General features: G+C 39.9%; 1 protein-coding gene across 1 annotated transcript in view; it reads right to left on the minus strand.

Moving 5' to 3' along the window:
• TSGA13 (testis specific 13) overlaps positions 1 to 16,056 on the minus strand; it is a 39,091-nt gene extending 23,035 nt beyond the window's left edge. The window contains exon 1 of the mRNA XM_019923780.3: positions 15,976 to 16,056. Within this exon, the coding sequence (XP_019779339.2) occupies positions 15,976 to 16,056 (81 nt within the window). The remainder of the gene's footprint in view (positions 1 to 15,975) is intronic.
• Between the last annotated feature and the right edge of the window lie 4,004 nt (positions 16,057 to 20,060).

Below are 20,060 nucleotides of genomic sequence, written 5' to 3' on the forward strand. Positions count from 1 at the left end.
CAGTATAGCCATGACTAGATGAAGAGGAAGAGGTCTATTCTTACAAGAAGAATGAAACAATACCATTGGAAAGGCTGAAAATTCACTATAGGGAGCCTGCATCTGGTATGCCTTTACTTATGGAGTTAGGCTGGTCCAGAAACAGTGGGAATGCCCTGATCAGCAGGCAGGGCCAACCAACTGGGTGTTTCAAATGAAGAGAGAACTATGGCTTGAAAATGTTAGTTTTAGAAATGATAGAAGGCAAACTAGTGGCATATCAGTAGATGAATGAAGAGAGATTGACACTCAGGGGAAGACACGAGATCTGAAATGTCAAAACTAGTCTTATACAAAAAGAAAAGAAGAATATCTCTCTGATTTTATATGGACCTAACTGCTTTTACACTTGGGACTAGGATAGGAAAAGGTTGGGGAGATGTTTTTGATGATAGTAGGTCTGGGAAAATGACTGTGTCATACAGAGATTTAATGGAAGAGGAAAGGAATGATATTAGGGAACAATTTAGAATTATACCCCAAGAGGGAGCCTGGATCCAGGAATTTGTGTGTGTGTGTGTGTGTGTGTGTATGTTACGCGGGCTTCTCACTGTTGTGGCCTCTCCCGCTGTGGAGCACAGGCTCCGGACACGCAGGCCCAGCAGCCGTGGCTCACGGGCCCAGCCGCTCCGCGGCACGTGGGATCCTCCCGGACGGGGGCACGAACCCGCGTCTCCTGCATCGGCAGGCGGACTCCCAACCACTGCGCCACCAGGGAAGCCCCCAGGAAATTATTGAAAGTCGCCCTCCGATGGTAACAAATTGGAAGTCCTTAATGAGAACAGCTGGGGGACTTTGATGATTCCTGGGAATAAAAACTTTGGGGAAGGGATGCTTCAGGAATCCATAAGCAGATAACAGAGAAACTTTGAGTTTTAGGGCCAGTGTAAATATAAGCTAAGGGGAAAAGATATTGATTTGGATTTGAGGAAGCCAATATAGCTAAACAGTTATTGGAAAGCTGATCAAATTAATAGTTATTACATTATTACATGCATTTCGGGTGCTCAAATTCATAATTTGGGATGTGAAAATAGCCTCTAAGTAGTGACTAAAACAACATTTGCACTTTACGTGATTGGATCTGCAAGGAATCCAATCAATTTCCCCAGTGCCTGGCCTCTACCCCTTACATGTCCAGACATCTTTGAGTGGTTACCAATATGCTGGAGATCAGAGTAGAGAACAGTCTTCCTTCTTCTTTCTTACTGCATAGTCTTAGGCAGCTCCTCAACACGTACAGACTTTAACTTTTACCTGAGACTTTGACTTTAGGGGAGAGGCACCAGTTGACGGGGTGCTAGAGTTGGCCCACAGATAACCTTTAGGGGATGTAGGAGATTCTATGTTGGTCCATGAGGACTTCTGGAAGTTCTCCTGGGAAGTTTCATAACTCAATTTAAAAAAAGAAAAAACATATAGGCATACACTATATGAGATTAAAACCTAACCCAATCAAAACCTCAATTAATATAGGGGAAAATATTCACACATGGAAGAGAAACACATTACCCTGTTCAAAAACTGTTTGGTCAGATACTTAAATTCACACAATTAAAACATTCAATAACACTAATTTTTGAATATTTGGCATAGTAAAAATGCTTGTATGGCTTTTTATCACTGAATGTCGTGAGTCTAACAGGTTCCATAGGAAAAAAATACAACATCTAATTACACTAAAGGGCTTAATAGCATACTAGATACAAAGGAAGAAAATCTCAGTAAATCTGACAACATAACAAAAGAAACTATCCAAACTGAAGCATATAGAGAACACATGAAATACATAAGAAAAATAAACAAGGCCTCATGACCTGTAGGACAATATCAAATGGTCTAACCTATGTGTAATTGGAGGCCCTGGTAAGTGGGGAAGGGAAGATATTTTAAGAGATAATGGCTGAAAAGTTTCCAAATTTGAAGAAAAATATCAATCAACCGATTCAGGAAGCTCAACAAACCCAAAGCAGAATAAACAAAAAGAAAATGGGACTGAGAAACATTATACTCAAATTTCTGAAAACCTGTGATAAAGCAAAGGGGGGAAAATGTACACAACTGTTTAGTCTGGGTTAAGGGTAGATACCATTCTTACAACTTTTCTCTAAATTTTAAATTCTATCAAAATGAATAGTTACCAAAAAGACAAGATGTAACCAAAATACTGCTTGATAGCAGGGAAAGTGGCAGGGAAGAGTTCAGAAGTAAACAGTCTTCCTTTTTAACTCCATCTGTTCAGGAGTATATTTCTTAAATTTGTAAAAACTGCACATTGAAATTTTAAGGGTAATTACTAGAAGAATATGCAGATATATCCCACAGAATATCTTGCTTGTTAATATTATGAATGTTTCCTTGCTTTTAAATACCAATTTTATAGAACTATATCATTCAATAAAAATATTTTCCATCCTTATTTATCTAAGAAAAATTTATATTCATTCCACAAAATTCAATACTACTTAAAAAATGTGTTTTATTATTTTTAAGGTGCTATAATTTATTAATAATGGCTTATTTTATTTGTTTAATTGAAGTATAGTTCATTTACAATATTATATTAGTTGCAGGCATACTACTTAGTGATTCAGTATTTTTACAGATTATATTCCATTAAAAGTTGGGAATTTCCTGGTGGTCCAGCAGTTAGGACTTGGTGCTTTCACTGCCGAGGGCCCATGTTCAATCCCTGGTTGGGGAACTAAGATCCCGCAAACTGCACATGGCGCGGCCAAAAAAAAAAGTTGTTACAAGATAGTGGCTATAATTCCCTGTGCTATACAATATATAATTGTAGCTTATCAATTTTATATGTAGTAGTTTGTATTTCTTAATCCCATACTCCTAATTTGCCCCTCCCCTCTCCCCTCTCCTATTTGGTAACCACTAGTTTGTTTTCTATATCCATGAGTCTGTTTCTGTTTTGCATATACATTCATTTGTATTATTTTTTAGATTCCACTTATAAGTGATATCATATAATATTTATCTTTCTCTCTCTAACTTATTTCACTAAGCATAATATCCTCTAGGTCCATCTACATTGCTGCAAATGGCAGAATTTCATTCTTTTTTATAGCTGAGTAGTATTTCATTGTATATATAAGCCACAACTTCTTTATACATTCGTCTGTTGATGGACACTTGGGTTGTTTCCATATCTTGGCTATTGTAAATAGTGCTGCTATGAACACTGGGGTGCATGTATCTTTTTGAATTAGTGTTTTCCTTTTTTTCTGGATATATACCCAGGAGTGGAATTGCTGGATCATATGGCAAATCTATTTTTAGTTTTTTGATGAACCTCCATACTGTTCTCCATAGTGGCTGCACCAATTTACATTCCCACCAACAGTTGTACAAGGGTTATCTTTTCTCCACATCCTCTCCAACATTTGTTATTTGTAGAATTTTTGATGCTAGCCTTTCTTTTTTTTATTGGAGTATAATTGCTTTACAATGTTGTGTTAGTTTCTGCTGTACAACAAAGTGAATCAGCTATATGTATACCCCTATATCCTCCCTCTTGGACTTCCCTCCTACCCCACCCCCATCCCACCCATCTAGGTCATCACAGAGCACTGAGCTGAGCTTCCTGTCCTTCATAGCATGTTCTCACTAGCTATCTATTTTATGCACGGTAGTGTATATATGTCAATCCTAATCTCCCAATTCGTCCCACCCTCCCCTTCCCCCACCCCGTGTCTACATGTCCCTTCTCTACATCTACATCTCTATTCCTGCCCTGCAAATAGATTTATCTGTACCATTTTTCTAGATTCCACATATATGCGTTAGTATATGATATTTCTCTCTTTCTGGCTTACTTCACTCTGTATGACAGACCCTAAATGCTGGAGAGGGTGTGGAGAAAAGGGAACCCTCTTGTACTGTTGGTGGGAATGTAAACTGATAGAGCCAATATCAATTGTGGAGTGAACAGTATGGAGGTTCCTTAAAAAACTGAAAATAGAACTACCATATGACCCAGCAATCCCACTACTGGGCATATACCCTGAGAAAACCACAATTCAAAAGAACACATGTACCCCAATGTTCATTGCAGCACTATTTACAATAGCCAGGACATGGAAACAACCTAAAGATTTTGAGTATCTTTTCTTGTGCCTGTTAGCCATCTGTATGTCTTCTTTGGAAAAATGTCTATTCAGATCTTCTACCCATTTTTTGATTGGGATGTTTGTTTGTTTGTTTGTTGATATTGAATTATATGAACTATTTATATATTTTGGATATTAACTCCTTAGTGGTCATATCATTTTAAAATATTTTCTCCCATTTAAGAAGTTGTCTCTTCATTTTGTTGGTGGTTTCCTTTGCTGTGCAAAAGCTTTTAATTAGGTCCCATTTCTTTCTTTCTTTTTTAAAATATTTATTTATTTATTCATTTTTGGCTGCATCGGTTTCTTTTTTCTGTCCTGTATTCCCCACTCCCTTACCAGTTCATCCTGGGAAGACTTCCTTAGTGTTTACATCACTGGCAAATAAGTCCATATCTCAACGTCTGCTTCTGTGGAACATGATCTAAGATGTATCCGCCTATACACATACTTAGTACACATTCAACTTGCTAATTTTCTTCCTATCTGATAGGTGTAAATTAATATCTCATTGCTGTTTTAATTTGCATTTCACTGATTATTAATGAGTGTTAACATTTCTTCATACCTTAATCAACTTTTGGTTTCTTCTGCCCATTGTTTTATTGCGATTGCTCTTTTTCTTGTTCATTTGCAAAATTTTTTGGTATATTCTAGATATCAATCCATTGTCAGTTTTTATGAGTACAAGTAATCTTCTTTAATTCTATTATTTGTCTATTAATTTTTTCTCTGGATAGAAAGCTTTTTTTTTTTAATACTTCCACCAAGACTTTTATTAACCATTTTGGTTTTTTAATTATCTTTAAAAAATATTTATTTATTTATTTTGGCTATGCGGGGTCTTCGTTGCGGCATGTGGGATCTTTTCTCTTTTAGTTGCGGCATGTGGACTCAGTTGTGGCATGCACGCGGGATCTAGTTCCCCGACCAGGGATCAAACTCAGATCCCCTGCATTGAGAGCACGCAGTCTTACGCACAGGACCAACAGGGAAGTCCCTATTAACCATTTTAAAGTGAGCGATTCACTGACATGTTCATTCACAATGTCATGCAACTACTACTTCTATTTAGTTCCAAACATCAGCCCAAAGTAAAATCCTTCTGTATTAAGCAGTTTCTCCCCATGCTGCGTCCCCTACAGCCCTGGCAACCACCAATCTGTTTGACCTCTATGAATGTTTCTATTCTGGATAGGTCATATAATGCAATACGTCGTTTTGTGTCTGACTTCTTTCGTTTAGTATGCTTTGGAGGTTCATCCATGTTATAGCATATATTACTACTTCATTTTTTTAACGGCTGAGTAATACTCCATTTTATGGGTAGACCACACTTTGTTTATTCATTCTTCCATTGATGGACATTAGTGCTATTTCCACCTTTTGGCTATTATGAAGAGGGCTGCTATGAATATGCATGTCAATGTACTTGTTTGAGCACTTGTTTTTAATTCTTTGGAATATATAGCTAAGAGTGAAATTGTAGGGTCATATGGTAATTCTATGTTTAACTTTTTGAAGAACTGCTAAACTATTTTCCACAATGGCTGAAGCATTTTACAATCCCACTAGCAATGTACAATGGTTTCAATTTCTCCACCTCTTTGCTCATTATTTTCCACTTTTTTTTACATTGTAGCCATTCTAGTGAGTGTGAAGTGGTACCTCATTGGAGTTTTGGAAAGCTTTAATTTTGATGTAATCAAATTCATCAGCATTTTGCCTCATGGTTTGTGTTTTCTAAATTTTGTTTAAAAGTCTGTCCCAGGGCTTCCCTGGTGGCGCAGTGGTTGAGAGTCCACCTGCCGATGCAGGGGACACGGGTTCGTGTCCCTGTCCGGGAAGATCCCACATGCCGCAGAGCATCTGGGCCCGTGAGCCATGGCTGCTGAGCCTGCGCATCCAGAGCCTGTGCTCTGCAACAGGAGAGGCCACAACAGTGAGAGACCTGCGTACCGCAAAAAAAAAAAAAAAAAAAAGTCTGTCCCTGCTCCTAGGACATAAATATATTCTCTGAATTTTTCTTCTGTGACTTTCCCCCTACCCCTACCTTTAAGTCTTTAACCCATCTAGAATACCCCTTTGTATTTGATGTTAGGTAAGGATCCAGTTTGTATTTCTCAATATAGTGATGATGTTAGGTAATAATTCAGTTTATATTGCTCCACAGAGTGAGCCAGTTTCCTCAACATCATCTACAAATCAATTGATCAATCAAGCAAGAAAGCAATCTTCATTTCTCAATGAATTTTTGGAGCCTTCTTTAGTATACATTTGATTCTGATAAATTTTTGTTTCTAAATTCTTTATTCTATTCCACTGGTCTCTTTGTTCTTGAGCCAAAAATTTATTCATCAGGTATTAAGCGCCAAAATTCTGTTAATATCAGGTATGGAAAATTCTACCTCTATACTCATATTTTTTGCTTGTTTGTTTTTTTTGTTCTGGCAGCACCTCATGGCATGCAGGATCTTACTTCCCCAACCAGGGATCTAACCCTTGCCCCCTGCAGTGGAAGCGCGGAGTCCTAGCCACTGGACCGCCAGGGAATTCCCAATACTCGTATTTTTTAAGTTGATTTTTATTCATATTTAAGAGTCAACTTATCATCTTCTTCAGAATGTCCAACTGCAATTTTGAGTTGGATTACTTAAAATTATAGATGAATATAGAGAAACATTGTTATAATATAAAGTTGTACCATCCAAAAGCATGACATTTAATCTATTTAGATCTTCTTTATATTGTCTATTAGTTTTTTCCAAAATAAGTTATTATTCTACGGAGTTGTACCGTTTAAGAAGGTAAAACTGTTTACTTAGATTTTCTTTATATCCTTTACTAGAGTTTTAAAGTTTACTTCATAGAAGTCTTAAGCATACTGGATTACATTTAGTCCTAGTTACTTCACAGTTTTTGTTGCTACTGTGAATAGTGTTTTATTTTTATTACATTTTCTAGTTGGTTATTATTGATTTAGAGAAATTAGTTCTAACAGTTTGTTGATTCTGTTGGTTCTTCTAGATCAATGATTCTATCATCTGCAGATAATGACAGTTTTTCAGCTAGTTACATCTTTTTCTTTCCTTATAAAGTTGGCCAGGACCTTGAGTATAAATAATAGCAGAGATGGGGGCATCTTAATCTTGCTCCGGATCTAAAGTTTCTCCATTAATTATGTTTGCTGTTGGTTTTTGACGTATAAACTTTATCAAGGTGAAGTATTTCCTTCTATTTCTATTCCTAGTTTTCTTAAGGGTTTTTTCATCATAAATAGGTGTTTATCAAAAATCAAATGTTTTTGGTGACTAGTGGTATAAGGTTGATGTTGTAAATTTTGTTGGTAGCTTTTCTTATATAGACTCATACCTTAATTTCTGAGATTTTTTTTTTTTTTTTGGCCGCACCGTGCAGCATGCGGGATCTTAGTTCCCTGATAAGGCATCAAACTCATGCCCCTGCACTGGGAGTGTGGAGTCTTAACCACTGGACCACCAGGGAAGTCCCTGAGACAAATTTTAATTGACCAAGATTGGAGAATTGGTGACAATGAGGTTTGAAAAAGAGACTTTTAATTTCTTCTGTCTTTACTGAGACAGAAGACTTTATATTGACCCCACTTTCCTCTCCTTCCCTTTCAGCAAAATTCCTTGAAAGGTTTGTCTATATTTACTATCTCCAATATTTCTCCTCCCATTTTTCTTTTTTTTTTTTTTTACTTTTTTTGTTGAAGTATAGTTGATTTACAATGCTGTGCCAATCTCTGCTGTACAGCAAAGTGACTCTGTTACACACATGCAGACATTCTTTTTTTATATTCTTTTCCATTATGGTTTATCACAGGATTTTTAAAATATAAATTTATTTTATTTTTATTTTTGGCTGTGTTGGGTCTTCTTTGCTGTGCACGGGCTTTCTCTAGTTGCGGTGAGCGGGGGCTACTCTTCATTGTGGTACACGGGCTTCTCATTGAGGTGGCTTCTCTTGCTGTGGAGCAAGGGCTCTAGGCATGCGGGCTTCAGTAGTTGTGGCAGGTGGGCTCTAAAGCACAGGCTCAGTAGTTGTGGTGCACGGGTTTAGTTGCTCCGCAGCATGTGGGATCTTCCCAGACCAGGGCTTGAACCCATATCCTCTGCATTGGCAGGCGGATTCTTAACCACTGCGCCACCAGGGAAGCCCTATCATAGGATATTGAGTATAGCTCCCTGTCTTCCCATTTTTCTTGATCCCACTTCAAACCACCTTACATCCCCATACTTTACTAAAACTGCTCTTATGAATGTCACCTGCATTGCTTCTTCCAATGGTAATTTTAGGTTCAAATCTTATTTAAACTATCAGCTGCATTTGTCATAGCTGATTACCTCTCCTTGGTTTCCAGGACACCGCACACATGGCACACAAATATCTATGCATGTTTAAATCTCCCCTTCTCTCCTAAAATCCATACTCATATATCCATCTTCACATTTCCACTGGGATGTCAAACAACACGTCCAAAACTGAGCTCCTAAAATCCACCCAGGGAAAAATACACCAAACTCAAACTTCTTGCAATCTCTATCTCAGTAAATAGCAATTACTTTTTTTCCAGTAACAAAAAAACCTTGGAGTCAACTTCCTCGCTCTCTCTCACATCCATATCCAGTACTTCAGCAAATCCTGTCACCTTTACCACCCACTGTCCCTGCTACCATCATGGCCTAAACCATCATTGTCCCGTGACTGAATTGTTGTAATATCCTCCTATCCTAACTGGCCTCCTTTATTTAACCTGGACCCCCCTCTCCACATCAGTCTATCTCAACATAGCAGCCAGAATAATGATGTAAGCACATGTCAGACCATGCTGCTCCTCTGTTTAAAACCCTCCAATTGTTTCCCATCTCACTCAGAGTAAAGCCAAGATTCTGTCAATGTCCTACAAAGCCTTACATACATGGTATGGTCTCCACCCTGCCTCCACTACTCCTTCACCTCTCTGCTATTATCTCTTAATACTATATCCCTCTTGCTCAATCCAACTCACCTACTAGCCTTCTCTTTGTTTCTCAGATATGCCACGTGTACTCACAAGAGCCTTTCCACTTGCTATTCCCTATGTATAGTCTGCTTTTCAAGATATCTACAGATATGAATTCCTGACCTCCTTCAGGTTTCAACTGAAACCCTATCTGTCATCTTATTTAAGATTGTGATAATCCTCCCCAGCCAATATTTCCTATATCCCATTCCTGCTTTATTTTCTCATTATTATTGGTACTTGTGCATATTTTACATACTATATATTTTATGAGCTCCATGAGGTTAAGAGTTTTTGTCTGTTTTTTGGCTGTTCTGTTCCCAACATCTGGAGTAGTGTTTGGCACATAATAATTTTTGAATTAATGTGTGCTGGATATCTCCTGTGTGACTTTCTAGATCCACTCTTTACTCTTTTCCACCTCTCTGCCCATTTCTTATTCTCTGCCCTGGGAGGCTGACCTGTTTGGTCTGCATCCTTTGTCCTCTGGCTGCTGGTTGGGTTTGGTAAATAGGAATCCTAGGAAGAGAGGTGAGGGAAGAAGGACATTTAAGTCAAATGATATAGTCCCTTGACTCTCCCCATTGGGTTGTCACAAATGAATGTCACAGCTTTCCTCCAGGTAGCCCTCTCTATATGACTTTATCTTTCTGGGTTTTTTTTTTCCCTCTGCTTTTGGGTCTAGGTGTGGAAACAGTGCTAGGGTACTCTACTGTCCTTTGTGCTACATGCTGCCTATGGCTTTGTAAATAACCCTTGTTACCTCTTTGAAATACCTTAATTTGCATGTACCATTTGTTTCTGCTGGGACCCTGAGTGATAGAGAATGAATGAATGAACAGCTCAGCATGAGCCCAGAGTGTAAGAATATCCATGTCCCCTGTGGCTGCTCAACAAAATGCTCCTACTGCAGAGATGGCTAAATTATCGGGTAGATAAAATGACCTCTCCTGTAGATATCAGTTGGTTTCTTTCCCAGCACTGAGAGCTTGTTTAATGGGCTCATAAACAAAGTGAAATAGTGGCAGATTTCAAGTTTATACATAGGCTCAATAACATGATTTTTTTCTTTCTTTTCAGGTTATCAACCTGTGAGCAGTAATGACCTCTGAACCTTCACACTCAGGTGAGTGGTGGTAAATGAGTTACCCCGAATCTCTTCAGTCATGGAAGGGACTTCTCTTTCCCCATACTGAAATAAACACTTATTCTGGATATGAATTTGTTTTCCATGCCTGCCCTTTCTCTCCCATTAGCATCATTTTTGGACTTAGCGTTGATTCATTAACACAATATTTCGTATAATTTTATTTTGGACCAAGAAATTCACACTTCATAAAAGTAATAGAGCAAAAGGTTGATTATGACCATGGGATCTCCTGGTTTTACCATCATCAGAAGTCACTGGGTAGAAAGGTTTTTGAAGATTCATTTTCGGTGTCAGCAGGGAGACCTTATATGATTGAGAGCACTTATAAGATAGGGATGCTTGTCAGGGCATATGTTCTGAACCAGGACTATATATGGGGCTGTTTCTCCCAAAGCCAGAATACATGGATCAGGCTAAATGTTGGAGGAGTGGGATTCTTACATCACTTACAAAGTTCTTATTTCCCTTCTCCACTGCTTTGGGCTTCACTTGTTTAAATTTCCTAATACTAAAAGTCCCACAATGGTCCCATTGAATTAGAAGCTGAGGCTACCTCTTGACCATTTGGGGCTCCTCATGCCACTGGGAAAACAGATTAAAAGAGAGGTTATGATGTTGGTTAGTGTACATTTGATCCTTGATAATGTTGCTGCTATAATAAGAGGGCAGAAATGGAGGAGGAGTATGGTGGAATCTAGGCGTCTTAGGAGAGGGAGGGTATAAGTGTCTGGATGTTAAATTTAATGTCTTGGAGAAGAATCTCAACTGTTGGGTATAAAATTAATTATCCCCCTAGCGGCTGCCATAATCACTCTTCTGAAACTTCCTTTCCTATCAATTCCTGGCGATTCATCTATTAGAACAGTCATTTCCAGTTCTTATGACTCCTTGCTCTTCATTTCACAACTTAAATCTTCTATGTGATTTTAAGGTCTCCCCTAAACCCCTTATTCAGAGCAGTCTGGCTCTCATCCCTCTCTCCCTGGCGCATGTCCCTCTGACTATGGAGTGGGGAGGAAGGATAGCAAGGGTAGAACCTTTTGGGTTGTCCACAGAGAGATTGTTTATGTCTCTCTTTGGCTCACTGTCTATGGGCATAGTGTGGACAAGGTTGTAGTTTCAACAGGCTCCACTGAGAGAAGATTTGTTCTCAAGCTGTCCCTTTGGCTACCTTCCAACTGGGGTCCTCCCATCACATTCTTTTTATATGTGTGCATTTTTTTAATATATGTGTGCATCTTAATCCCACTGAAGACTGTAGCCCCCAATCTCATCCACCCTCTGCAGCTAACTCTTGGGCCCACAGGCATTTGAGAGATTCACGTGCAGTTCCTTCCAGGAACTGAGAACTTGGTGAGGGAGTGGCCCTGGATTTCTCTTTTCCTTGTTAGCCCTCCTATACCATCTTTCCTCCATTTTTCCCTCCTGATCTCAAAGAACAGGGTAGGTCCCTTGGCGGTCCTTTGGCTAAGAAGACATTCACCTGTACTACCAATTGCCAACCTCCTTCATAGGACACTGGTAGGCATCCTCAGGAAAATCATTCCGCAAGGAATTACTATGTTAAAATAGTCTTTTTCTTTTTGGTCAAGAGACAGTCTCCTAAATTAACTGAAACCTGTGTCAGTTTATAAGGAAAATAATGCAATTTTTCTTCTAAAATAGGGCCAAGTCTGGGATCAGATAGGCAAGTGCTGCTCCTTGATAAGCCTGAGTTGGACTCTCTTGGCTCCTGTCAACTGACATCCAACTCAATGCTGTTCTGCTGTTCTGTGCTTTGACCCTGTGGCTAAGCCTCTTGCTGTTTGGCTTTTAGAAGGCTGGACCATCTGATATCTTCAACTGTACACCTCAGGGGAACAGGCCCAACTCTAGAAAACTATCCAGGAAGGCATTTTAGCATCTGGCTCTGTTTTATGCCAATTCTCAAGGTGATGTGCTATGCTGGAAAAAAAATTATTTAACAAAGTCCCAACATATTATCCTTAAATCAGGACCTGACAGGAAACAGAAAGTAATTCCTCTTCTTTCCCTAGTGGTTCCACAGTCGGGCAGTAGCTTATGTCCTGGCAGAAATGACTAATTTCTCTATCTTCTATAGCAAGCATTTACAGTTGGACACCCGGAACTGACTTCTCCACAATGATACACTCTAAATGAGATGGGATGCCAGCAACAAAATCTTTGGAATGGAGTATCAGTTACCTGGCTGTCCATGATCTGGCTCAAAGGTGAATTCCTGAGGTCCCTCTCTGAGCCCTCTAATATTTCTCTTGGGTTAACCCGGTTTAAAGAGTCTCATTCCCATAAATAGGAACATGGCTGGGCATCTGTCACACAGGACCCTTCACAGCCTGTCTCAGGATTGCAATATGATGGCAGAGTATTTACAAAGGTCTGAGGGTGTTCAATTACTGGATAACTGTGTTCTGATCTGATCTGATCAATTCCTTGATAAGCATTCTGTTATCATTATTGTTCTCTTAATTTTGAGGATTTCCCAGTACACTTGGGGATATTGATAGTTTAGAGGTTATTGGCATAACTTGCTTCTGTTAGATTTTAAATTTGATTACTATCAAATGATTCAGAAAAAAATGTTTATGTGTGTATAAATTATAGTTGTGTATGTATATATGTGCACACGTGCACATACACAGAGAGAGAGATGAATAAAGCAAATGTGGTAAAAGGTTAACATTTGGACGATCATTGTGAAGGGTACATGGCAACTTTGCGTACTGCTACACAAAACTTCTCTGTCTAGAATTATGTCAAAATAAAAAGTTAAAAAGTATACAGATACATATGTAAGGTCTGATTAAGAAACTTAAGAAACATATCCCATAATATTAGTACTGCTAAAATGTGAGATTACAGTAAATTTTGTTTTCTCTTTTCAGTTTATCTGTGTTTCTAAATGTTCTACAATGGAAATGTATTGCTCTTGCTCTGTAATAAGGGTAAAAGAGCATTAAAATCATAAACTGGTAAAAGGTAATGTTTTTCAAAGTTGATCTTATTGGCTATGCTAACCACATGATAGTTACTGCTCTTCTTGAGGAATGTAACGTAGACATAGAGTTCCATAATGTGTAGTCTAGATCTCCTGTTTTGAGTGAACAGATATTTTGTTCTGTCATCTAAACAAGTTAAAAAGAAAAAAGGACTACTGGCATTCCTCTAGCCCTTTAAAGTTATTGATATTTTGCTGAATATCTTTTGATATCCCTCCATATCCGCTCTCTACCTCTCTCTGCTCTTCTTTATCCTCAGAAATCTGAGCCAGTCAAAATACTGTCTTGTTGTCTGGCTTCCAGCTGGGTTTGGCCAACGGTGAGCAAGTAAGAACAGATCCATGGGAAGGAGAAGAGTGAGAGCTGGGTAATTTTTTCTTGGTTCCCTCCTGGCAGGCTTGTACAAGCTGGCTTCACCCCTTAACTGAAGAACATTGCACCTGCCAGGTAACCCTCTCTACACAGCTCTCTCTTTCTCTTTCTTCAGGTGTGGTAACCTGCTGCTAAGCCCCTGCCCTTGCTCCTTCAAGTCGAGGAGTCGTACCTCAAGTTACTAGTTGCAGGATACTTGCTTCACTTCTACTCGCACCTTTGAAGACAGTGCCTTTATTAAACTTCCCTCGATTGACCCAACTGAATGTGCCAGATGTTTGTTGCTGGGACCCCAAATGACATGGCAATATCTGATGCCTTGTGGCTTTAAAGGAAAATTCATCAACTGTGCCTGATAGCCTTCAGTAGAGGTTATTTTCCTACCACACATCTCTTTGATTCTCTCATATGGCCTCTTTAAAAGATTGGCTACAGATGACTCACAGAGATTGTTGTGTGGGTCTTTAGCTTGGCTCAGATATAACATCTACCACAATTGTTTGCTGCCATTGATATGGCCCATGCTTTCCTCTAGATCTCTGTCCACTCCAACCAGCAGCCCTCCTTTCACTTGTGATGCTCAGTGACACACTCTCAGCATACTTAACTATGGTTGCATTAATTCTCCTGACTTGTACTACTCTGTGGTGTGGCAAGACCTTTTCCTTGGTGTTCCCATCTCCCGAAGAATTTTCTTGCAGGACTGTATCAATGATGTCCTTATCTAGAGCCCATTCAGAGGTATTTGTACATATTCAAGCTCCAGAATGTCAGTACCTGACTTCTGAGCATTAAATGTCTGTTGTCGGGTTTCCCTGGTGGTGCAGTGGTTGAGAGTCCGCCTGCCGATGCAGGGGACACGGGTTCGTGCCCCGGTCTGGGAAGATCCCACATGCCGTGGAGCAGCTGGGCTCGTGAGCCATGGCCGCTGAGCCTGAGCGTCTGGAGCCTGTGCTCCACAACGGGAGAGGCCACAACAGTGAGAGGCCTGCGAACGGCAAAAACAAAACAAAACAAAACAAATGTCTGTTGTCAAATAGATTTTCCCCTGAAGGTGTCTTTTTCCAAGAAGGAGATTCAGTGCCTTGTCAACTTGTCTAGTGACCTGCAGCTTATTCCTGTTTACATACACAGTCAGTCAGCCATCAGTCTTCTACCTCGGAGCTCCCTTGAGTGGGAAGCCAAAGAAGCAGGAGGGACCCAAGTCAGTACACAGGAGAGGACTGTCATTCTGGCCTTGAGGTTTTCATTACTCTGACTGGAGTGACTCTGTTACTTTCCCTTGAGGCTTCCTTGTTAGATGATGGGCCTCCAAGAACTCTAGCAGAATGTGGAGTCTTTTAAAAAAAAACAACAGTCTCTGAACCTCTGGATGTACATATTGTACAAGAACAACCTCTATACCATAGTTCCTAGGAACTACATCAGGATAGTCCAGACTCTGAGCACAATCATAGTCGTCCTCTGAGTACGACGGAATACGTGTTCAGGGTAGTAAGGCAAGATTGCCTGTTGCAAAGACGTTAATATAGCTAATGGCCCACATGTCACCAAAAAGGACTAGAAGACCCCATCTGTCTCCGTCATTCCAGTTATAAAGGAGATCAAAATGTCCCACTCAGCCTTAAAAACAGTTTTCTGAGATGAGAAATTATGTGATATTAGCAATCTAAGGAAAAAGGTATGTATGATTTGAAACTAAGAATTTAACACCTCAAAACTCTAGGTGGACACTTTCCTTTTTACTGTCCAACCTGAAAATTCATCGGGGAAGCAAATGTCCCATCATAGATTTTGTGCTGGTAATTAAGTAATTAAACGGTCACTATAACGTGGAGCAGGCCTTACTAGGGAAGAGACCTGAATATCCAACTGCTTCACAGATTACATATTCATGTTCCTAGCTAAAATCAATCCCTCCGCTTGTGCACTAGATCCCATTGCCTTCGCCTCCTCAAGGATATCACTCCTGAAGTTCTCCCTCATCTCTGTCTTGCATTAGCAACTTTTTACTCCCTCTTGGAACATTTTCATTAGCATATAAACAGGCTGGGTTGGTTGTTTGTTTTTCCATCTAAAAAAAAAGCAATCAGTTCTCTTGACCCCATTTTCCCCTACCAATTTCCACTCCACTTCTTTGCTCCCATTTACAGAAAAATGTCTCAAATAGTTCCCTGTACTCATGGTCTCCAGGTTCTTTCCTCCTGTTCTTTCCTAAATCCACTGCAATCTGGCATTGACCCCTACCACTCTACCACGACTGCTCTTATCAAGGTCACCAATGACCGCCAAGTGGCGGGAGCCAATGGCCAGCTCCCCAGCCTTCATCCTACTTGACTTAGCATGATCGTCTGACAAAGTGGACCACTCCCTTTTTGGATACTTTCTTTATTAGGCTTCTAGGACATCACGCTGTTGGCTTTCTTCCTACCTCACTGGTCACGCCTTCTCAGCTCCTTTTCTGGTTCCTCCTCAACTCCCTCAGTTCTTCACTTTAAGACTGTCCCAGGGATCAGCCTTAGCCTTTCTTCTCTTCTCCCTCTACACTCATTCTCTTGTTGATCTTGTTGATCTGATTCAGACTGTGAGCTTTAAATATGCAGTTAACCCCCATCTTTTTAATCTCTAGTCCAAGACCTTTCTCCCAAACTCCAGACTTATTTCAAAATTTCCACTGGGTTGTCTAACATACATCTCAAACTCAACATGTCCAAAACTAAACACTTGTTCTTCCCCTACAAACCTGTCCACATATCTAGACTTCCTCAACTCAGTTTATGGTAACTCCATTCTCCTAGCTGCTCAGGCCAAAGCAATTTGAATCACTCTGACTCTTCTCATATTCTCACTCCCTGTAGCCAACCTTTTAGGAAAGTCTATTGGCTTTTCCTGTAAAATGTATTAGAATCTGACCACTTCTCACCACCTCCTCTACCATCACTCTGGTCCAAGCCACCATCATCTAGATTAACGAAACTGCTTCCTAACATATCACCTTGTTTGAGCCCCTTTAACGTAACAGTCAGAATGATCCTTTTAAGCATAAGGCAGATCATATCATGCTTCTGCTCAAAGTCCTCAATGACTCTCCATTTTACCCAGAGAAAAAGCCAAAGTTGTAGGCTATAATACCCACATGATCTGGCATCCCCTCTTCCTTCTGATCATAATTCTGCTCCAGCCATCCTGTTCTCCTTTCTGTTTCTTGATCTCATCCTCTAGGGTTGTTTCTTTAGCTGTTCCCTCTGTCTGGACAATTTCCCCTCAGATAGCTCCCGACTAACTTTCTCACCTCCTTCAAGTCTTTGTTCATATCCTATTTGTACAATGAAGCCTATCCAGATCACCCTGTTGATTACCTCAGTCTAACCCCTACTCCCACCCAGCACTCCTGATCCTACCTAGCCTGCTCTACTTTTTGTTAACGCCATATCTTTTATTACTTAACATACTATATACTTATTGTTTATTTTCTATATCCCTGCTAAAATATGAGATCATAAGGGCAGGGATCTTTGTTTTATTCACTTTGTATCCTAAGTGCCTATAACAGTGCCTGACACATTCCAAGTGCTCAATAAATATTTGTTGAAATGTATGTCCTGGTCCATGAAAGCCTCGTTCTTTTAGGTAAAAGCCATGAATACACACAGCCCCAGAAGGAAAGCCTCTAGCACTGCCTCTGGGGCTGCTAGATGCATTCCAGTCCAATCCATTGCTGACCCCTGCTGGAACCCACTGACCAAGTTGCTGTCCCACCCTTGACTGCACAAGTGGACTCAAAACTCTTTGGGTGACAGGATGCTGCTGATACCCTCTCTGCCATCTATTTGTGCCATAAACACATCCTGCTTGGAGCAGTAATAACTATAATCCTTCCTTTTCCTTGGACTTTTCCTGATTCCAGGGGTCTGCAGAAGATAGACTTCAGCTCCCTTTTGTTTTACTTATATTTAATAAGTTTGTTCTTTTGTAAGGACCCCATTAGTCGGGGATGGGAGTGGTTGCTCTTAGTTACACCTTCAGAACTAATAACTTAATCATTTTGCTTTTTCTTTTTTTGGCTGTATCACATAGCTTCTGGGATCTTAGTTCCCCAACCAGGGATTGAACCCAGACCCTCAGAAGTGAAAGCACGGAGTCCTAACCACTGGACTGCCAGGGAATTCCCAAGAACTAATAAGTTAATCTTTAACCAGACTAAAAATTGGTGAGAGGGAGATATGCTTTGAAAAATATTAATGTGATTTTTTTTCTTATTTTCTTCCATGCGACCATTACCTTTTTAACCAAAGGCATCCATTTGCCTCAAAAAACATCATGATAGTTATAGCAGGAATGCAAAGGTAAACAATGACTCTATTTCAGCTTTTGAAGCCTATAACTAAATAGTAATCTTGAAAGCTTTGTTGGGAAAGTAAAAGAAGCTCCAAATTTCAAATACTCTTAAATACTAAGAGCAAAGCATGAAGCCTGGACAAAAAGTTTCACTATAATCATAGGCGAAGCAAACTTAGAGTACGACAGTGGGAAGTTGTCACCTACTGAGAGAGGAAGTGAAGTGTTCTTCCAGCTGGAAGAGCCTAGGATAAGGGGAAGGTCAGTGGGGTTGAGACAAGACTTGCTGGTGCTTGTATCCCTGAGAAGGAACCCATCAGTCCCCTCATTCCTTGGGTCTTGGCCCAGAGAGGGGAAGATGGACATGACATCAGGAACCCAAATAAGTTGAAGTAGAATTTGGAACTTCTGGGCTCACCCTCCACTTCCACTGCAAGCTCAGCGTAGTGCTAGGGCAACATGGTACCATCAAGAAGTAATTCTGAAATGGCTGAGAGATATCTATGCAGATGGACCTGTGTGTGTAACCCAGTGTCTTATGGCCTTGGTGAGATATGGAGAGGGACCGGAATATATTTTATGTCTTGGCAAGAGGGTGCCAAAACGCTGAGAGAACCCAAGGTCCAGAAGAAGTCTGCATTTGGGATGAGAAAGTTGCATTCAACAGAGATCTCAGAACTAGAGGTTATAGCAGGACCATTGGCTCCAGCAGGGAAATGAGAAAGGCAGCCAAAGAACCAGACAGGACCTGTTGTTAACTCATTGGGCATAAGCACTATATGCCCAGAGATCCCTAGAATAGCTGCACAGCATGGAAAATGAGTGAGGACCCAGAGAACAGCACTGCACACAGCACTGAGACTGTTTTCCCTTCTGCCATGGGTTCCTGGCATTCAGAAACCATGGTGGGAAGGATCGGAGAGACCCTTGGAAGGAGGCAGCCCTGAGAGAGAATTTGACAAACTAAAATTTCTCCTCTGTCATTAACAGGAGTGGGAGCTTGCTAGTAAGATACAATTAGCTATAGATAATACAGGATGCTACCATTCTGTAAATGTTTGCACGTTTTTGACTGGTTTTCTTTTCTTCCCCTTTACTAAATATTTTGAAAGGGGAACTAGCATTCTGGGTCAAGCTCTGAATCATCAAGAGCTTTTTGTAAAAAAAAAATGAGAGGAACAAAGAGTATTCTGGAAGAGGAGAAAGGAAGGAAGACCTGGGGAGGTGGAGAGACCTTCCTGAGGGAATTTAGATTGGGCTCAGTTCCTACATGATTTAACCTTTGTTGGCACCACACCCCCACCCTCCCACCCCTGCAATGAGCTTAGAAAATGGGGACGGGTCTCTGAATTTCTAGAGAGGAATAGGAGAAGAAACCCCTGTCCAAATCCTGGAATAGGCGTTAGAGCTCCTGAGCTGACATCTCTAATATATGGGCAAAAAGGGTTTTAATTACTTTAGATTCTTAGGGTACTATACCTTTTCTCAATATAAAATAATCTATATTTGTCCCACTAATGTATTATACTTTGAATTTTATTTTGACTCTGATATTAATCTTGTCATACCTGCTTGCTTTAATTAACATTTGCTTGGTATATCCTTTCCTACCCTACCATCTGCTTTTGTTTTTTAATCAATAGTATTTTCCCCCTCCTTTAAAATATCTTTCAATTTTTTAAATGTAGGCAAGCAATACATGGAGATATGCTCACTTTAAAAGAGAAAAAGCATTATATATACAAGGCTAAAGATCCGCTGTTTCGCAACCTGGTTCTTTCTTTAAGCTGCCTGTTACTATCCTTTGACCACTTTTTTATTTGTCCTTATATCTTAAATTGTTGATTCTTTATATATTCTGGATATTAATCCTGTGCCTGTTAATTTTTTTTTCAGAGTGTAGCTTGATATTTAACTTTGATTAGGTTTTCAGATGTAAAACATTTTAGAATTTGGATGCAGTCAAATCTGTCTTTTCCTTCTTTAAATTTTTG

The sequence above is a fragment of the Tursiops truncatus genome, chromosome 9 (genome assembly GCF_011762595.2).
Source record: "Tursiops truncatus isolate mTurTru1 chromosome 9, mTurTru1.mat.Y, whole genome shotgun sequence".
Classification (NCBI taxonomy): Eukaryota; Metazoa; Chordata; class Mammalia; order Artiodactyla; family Delphinidae; genus Tursiops; species Tursiops truncatus.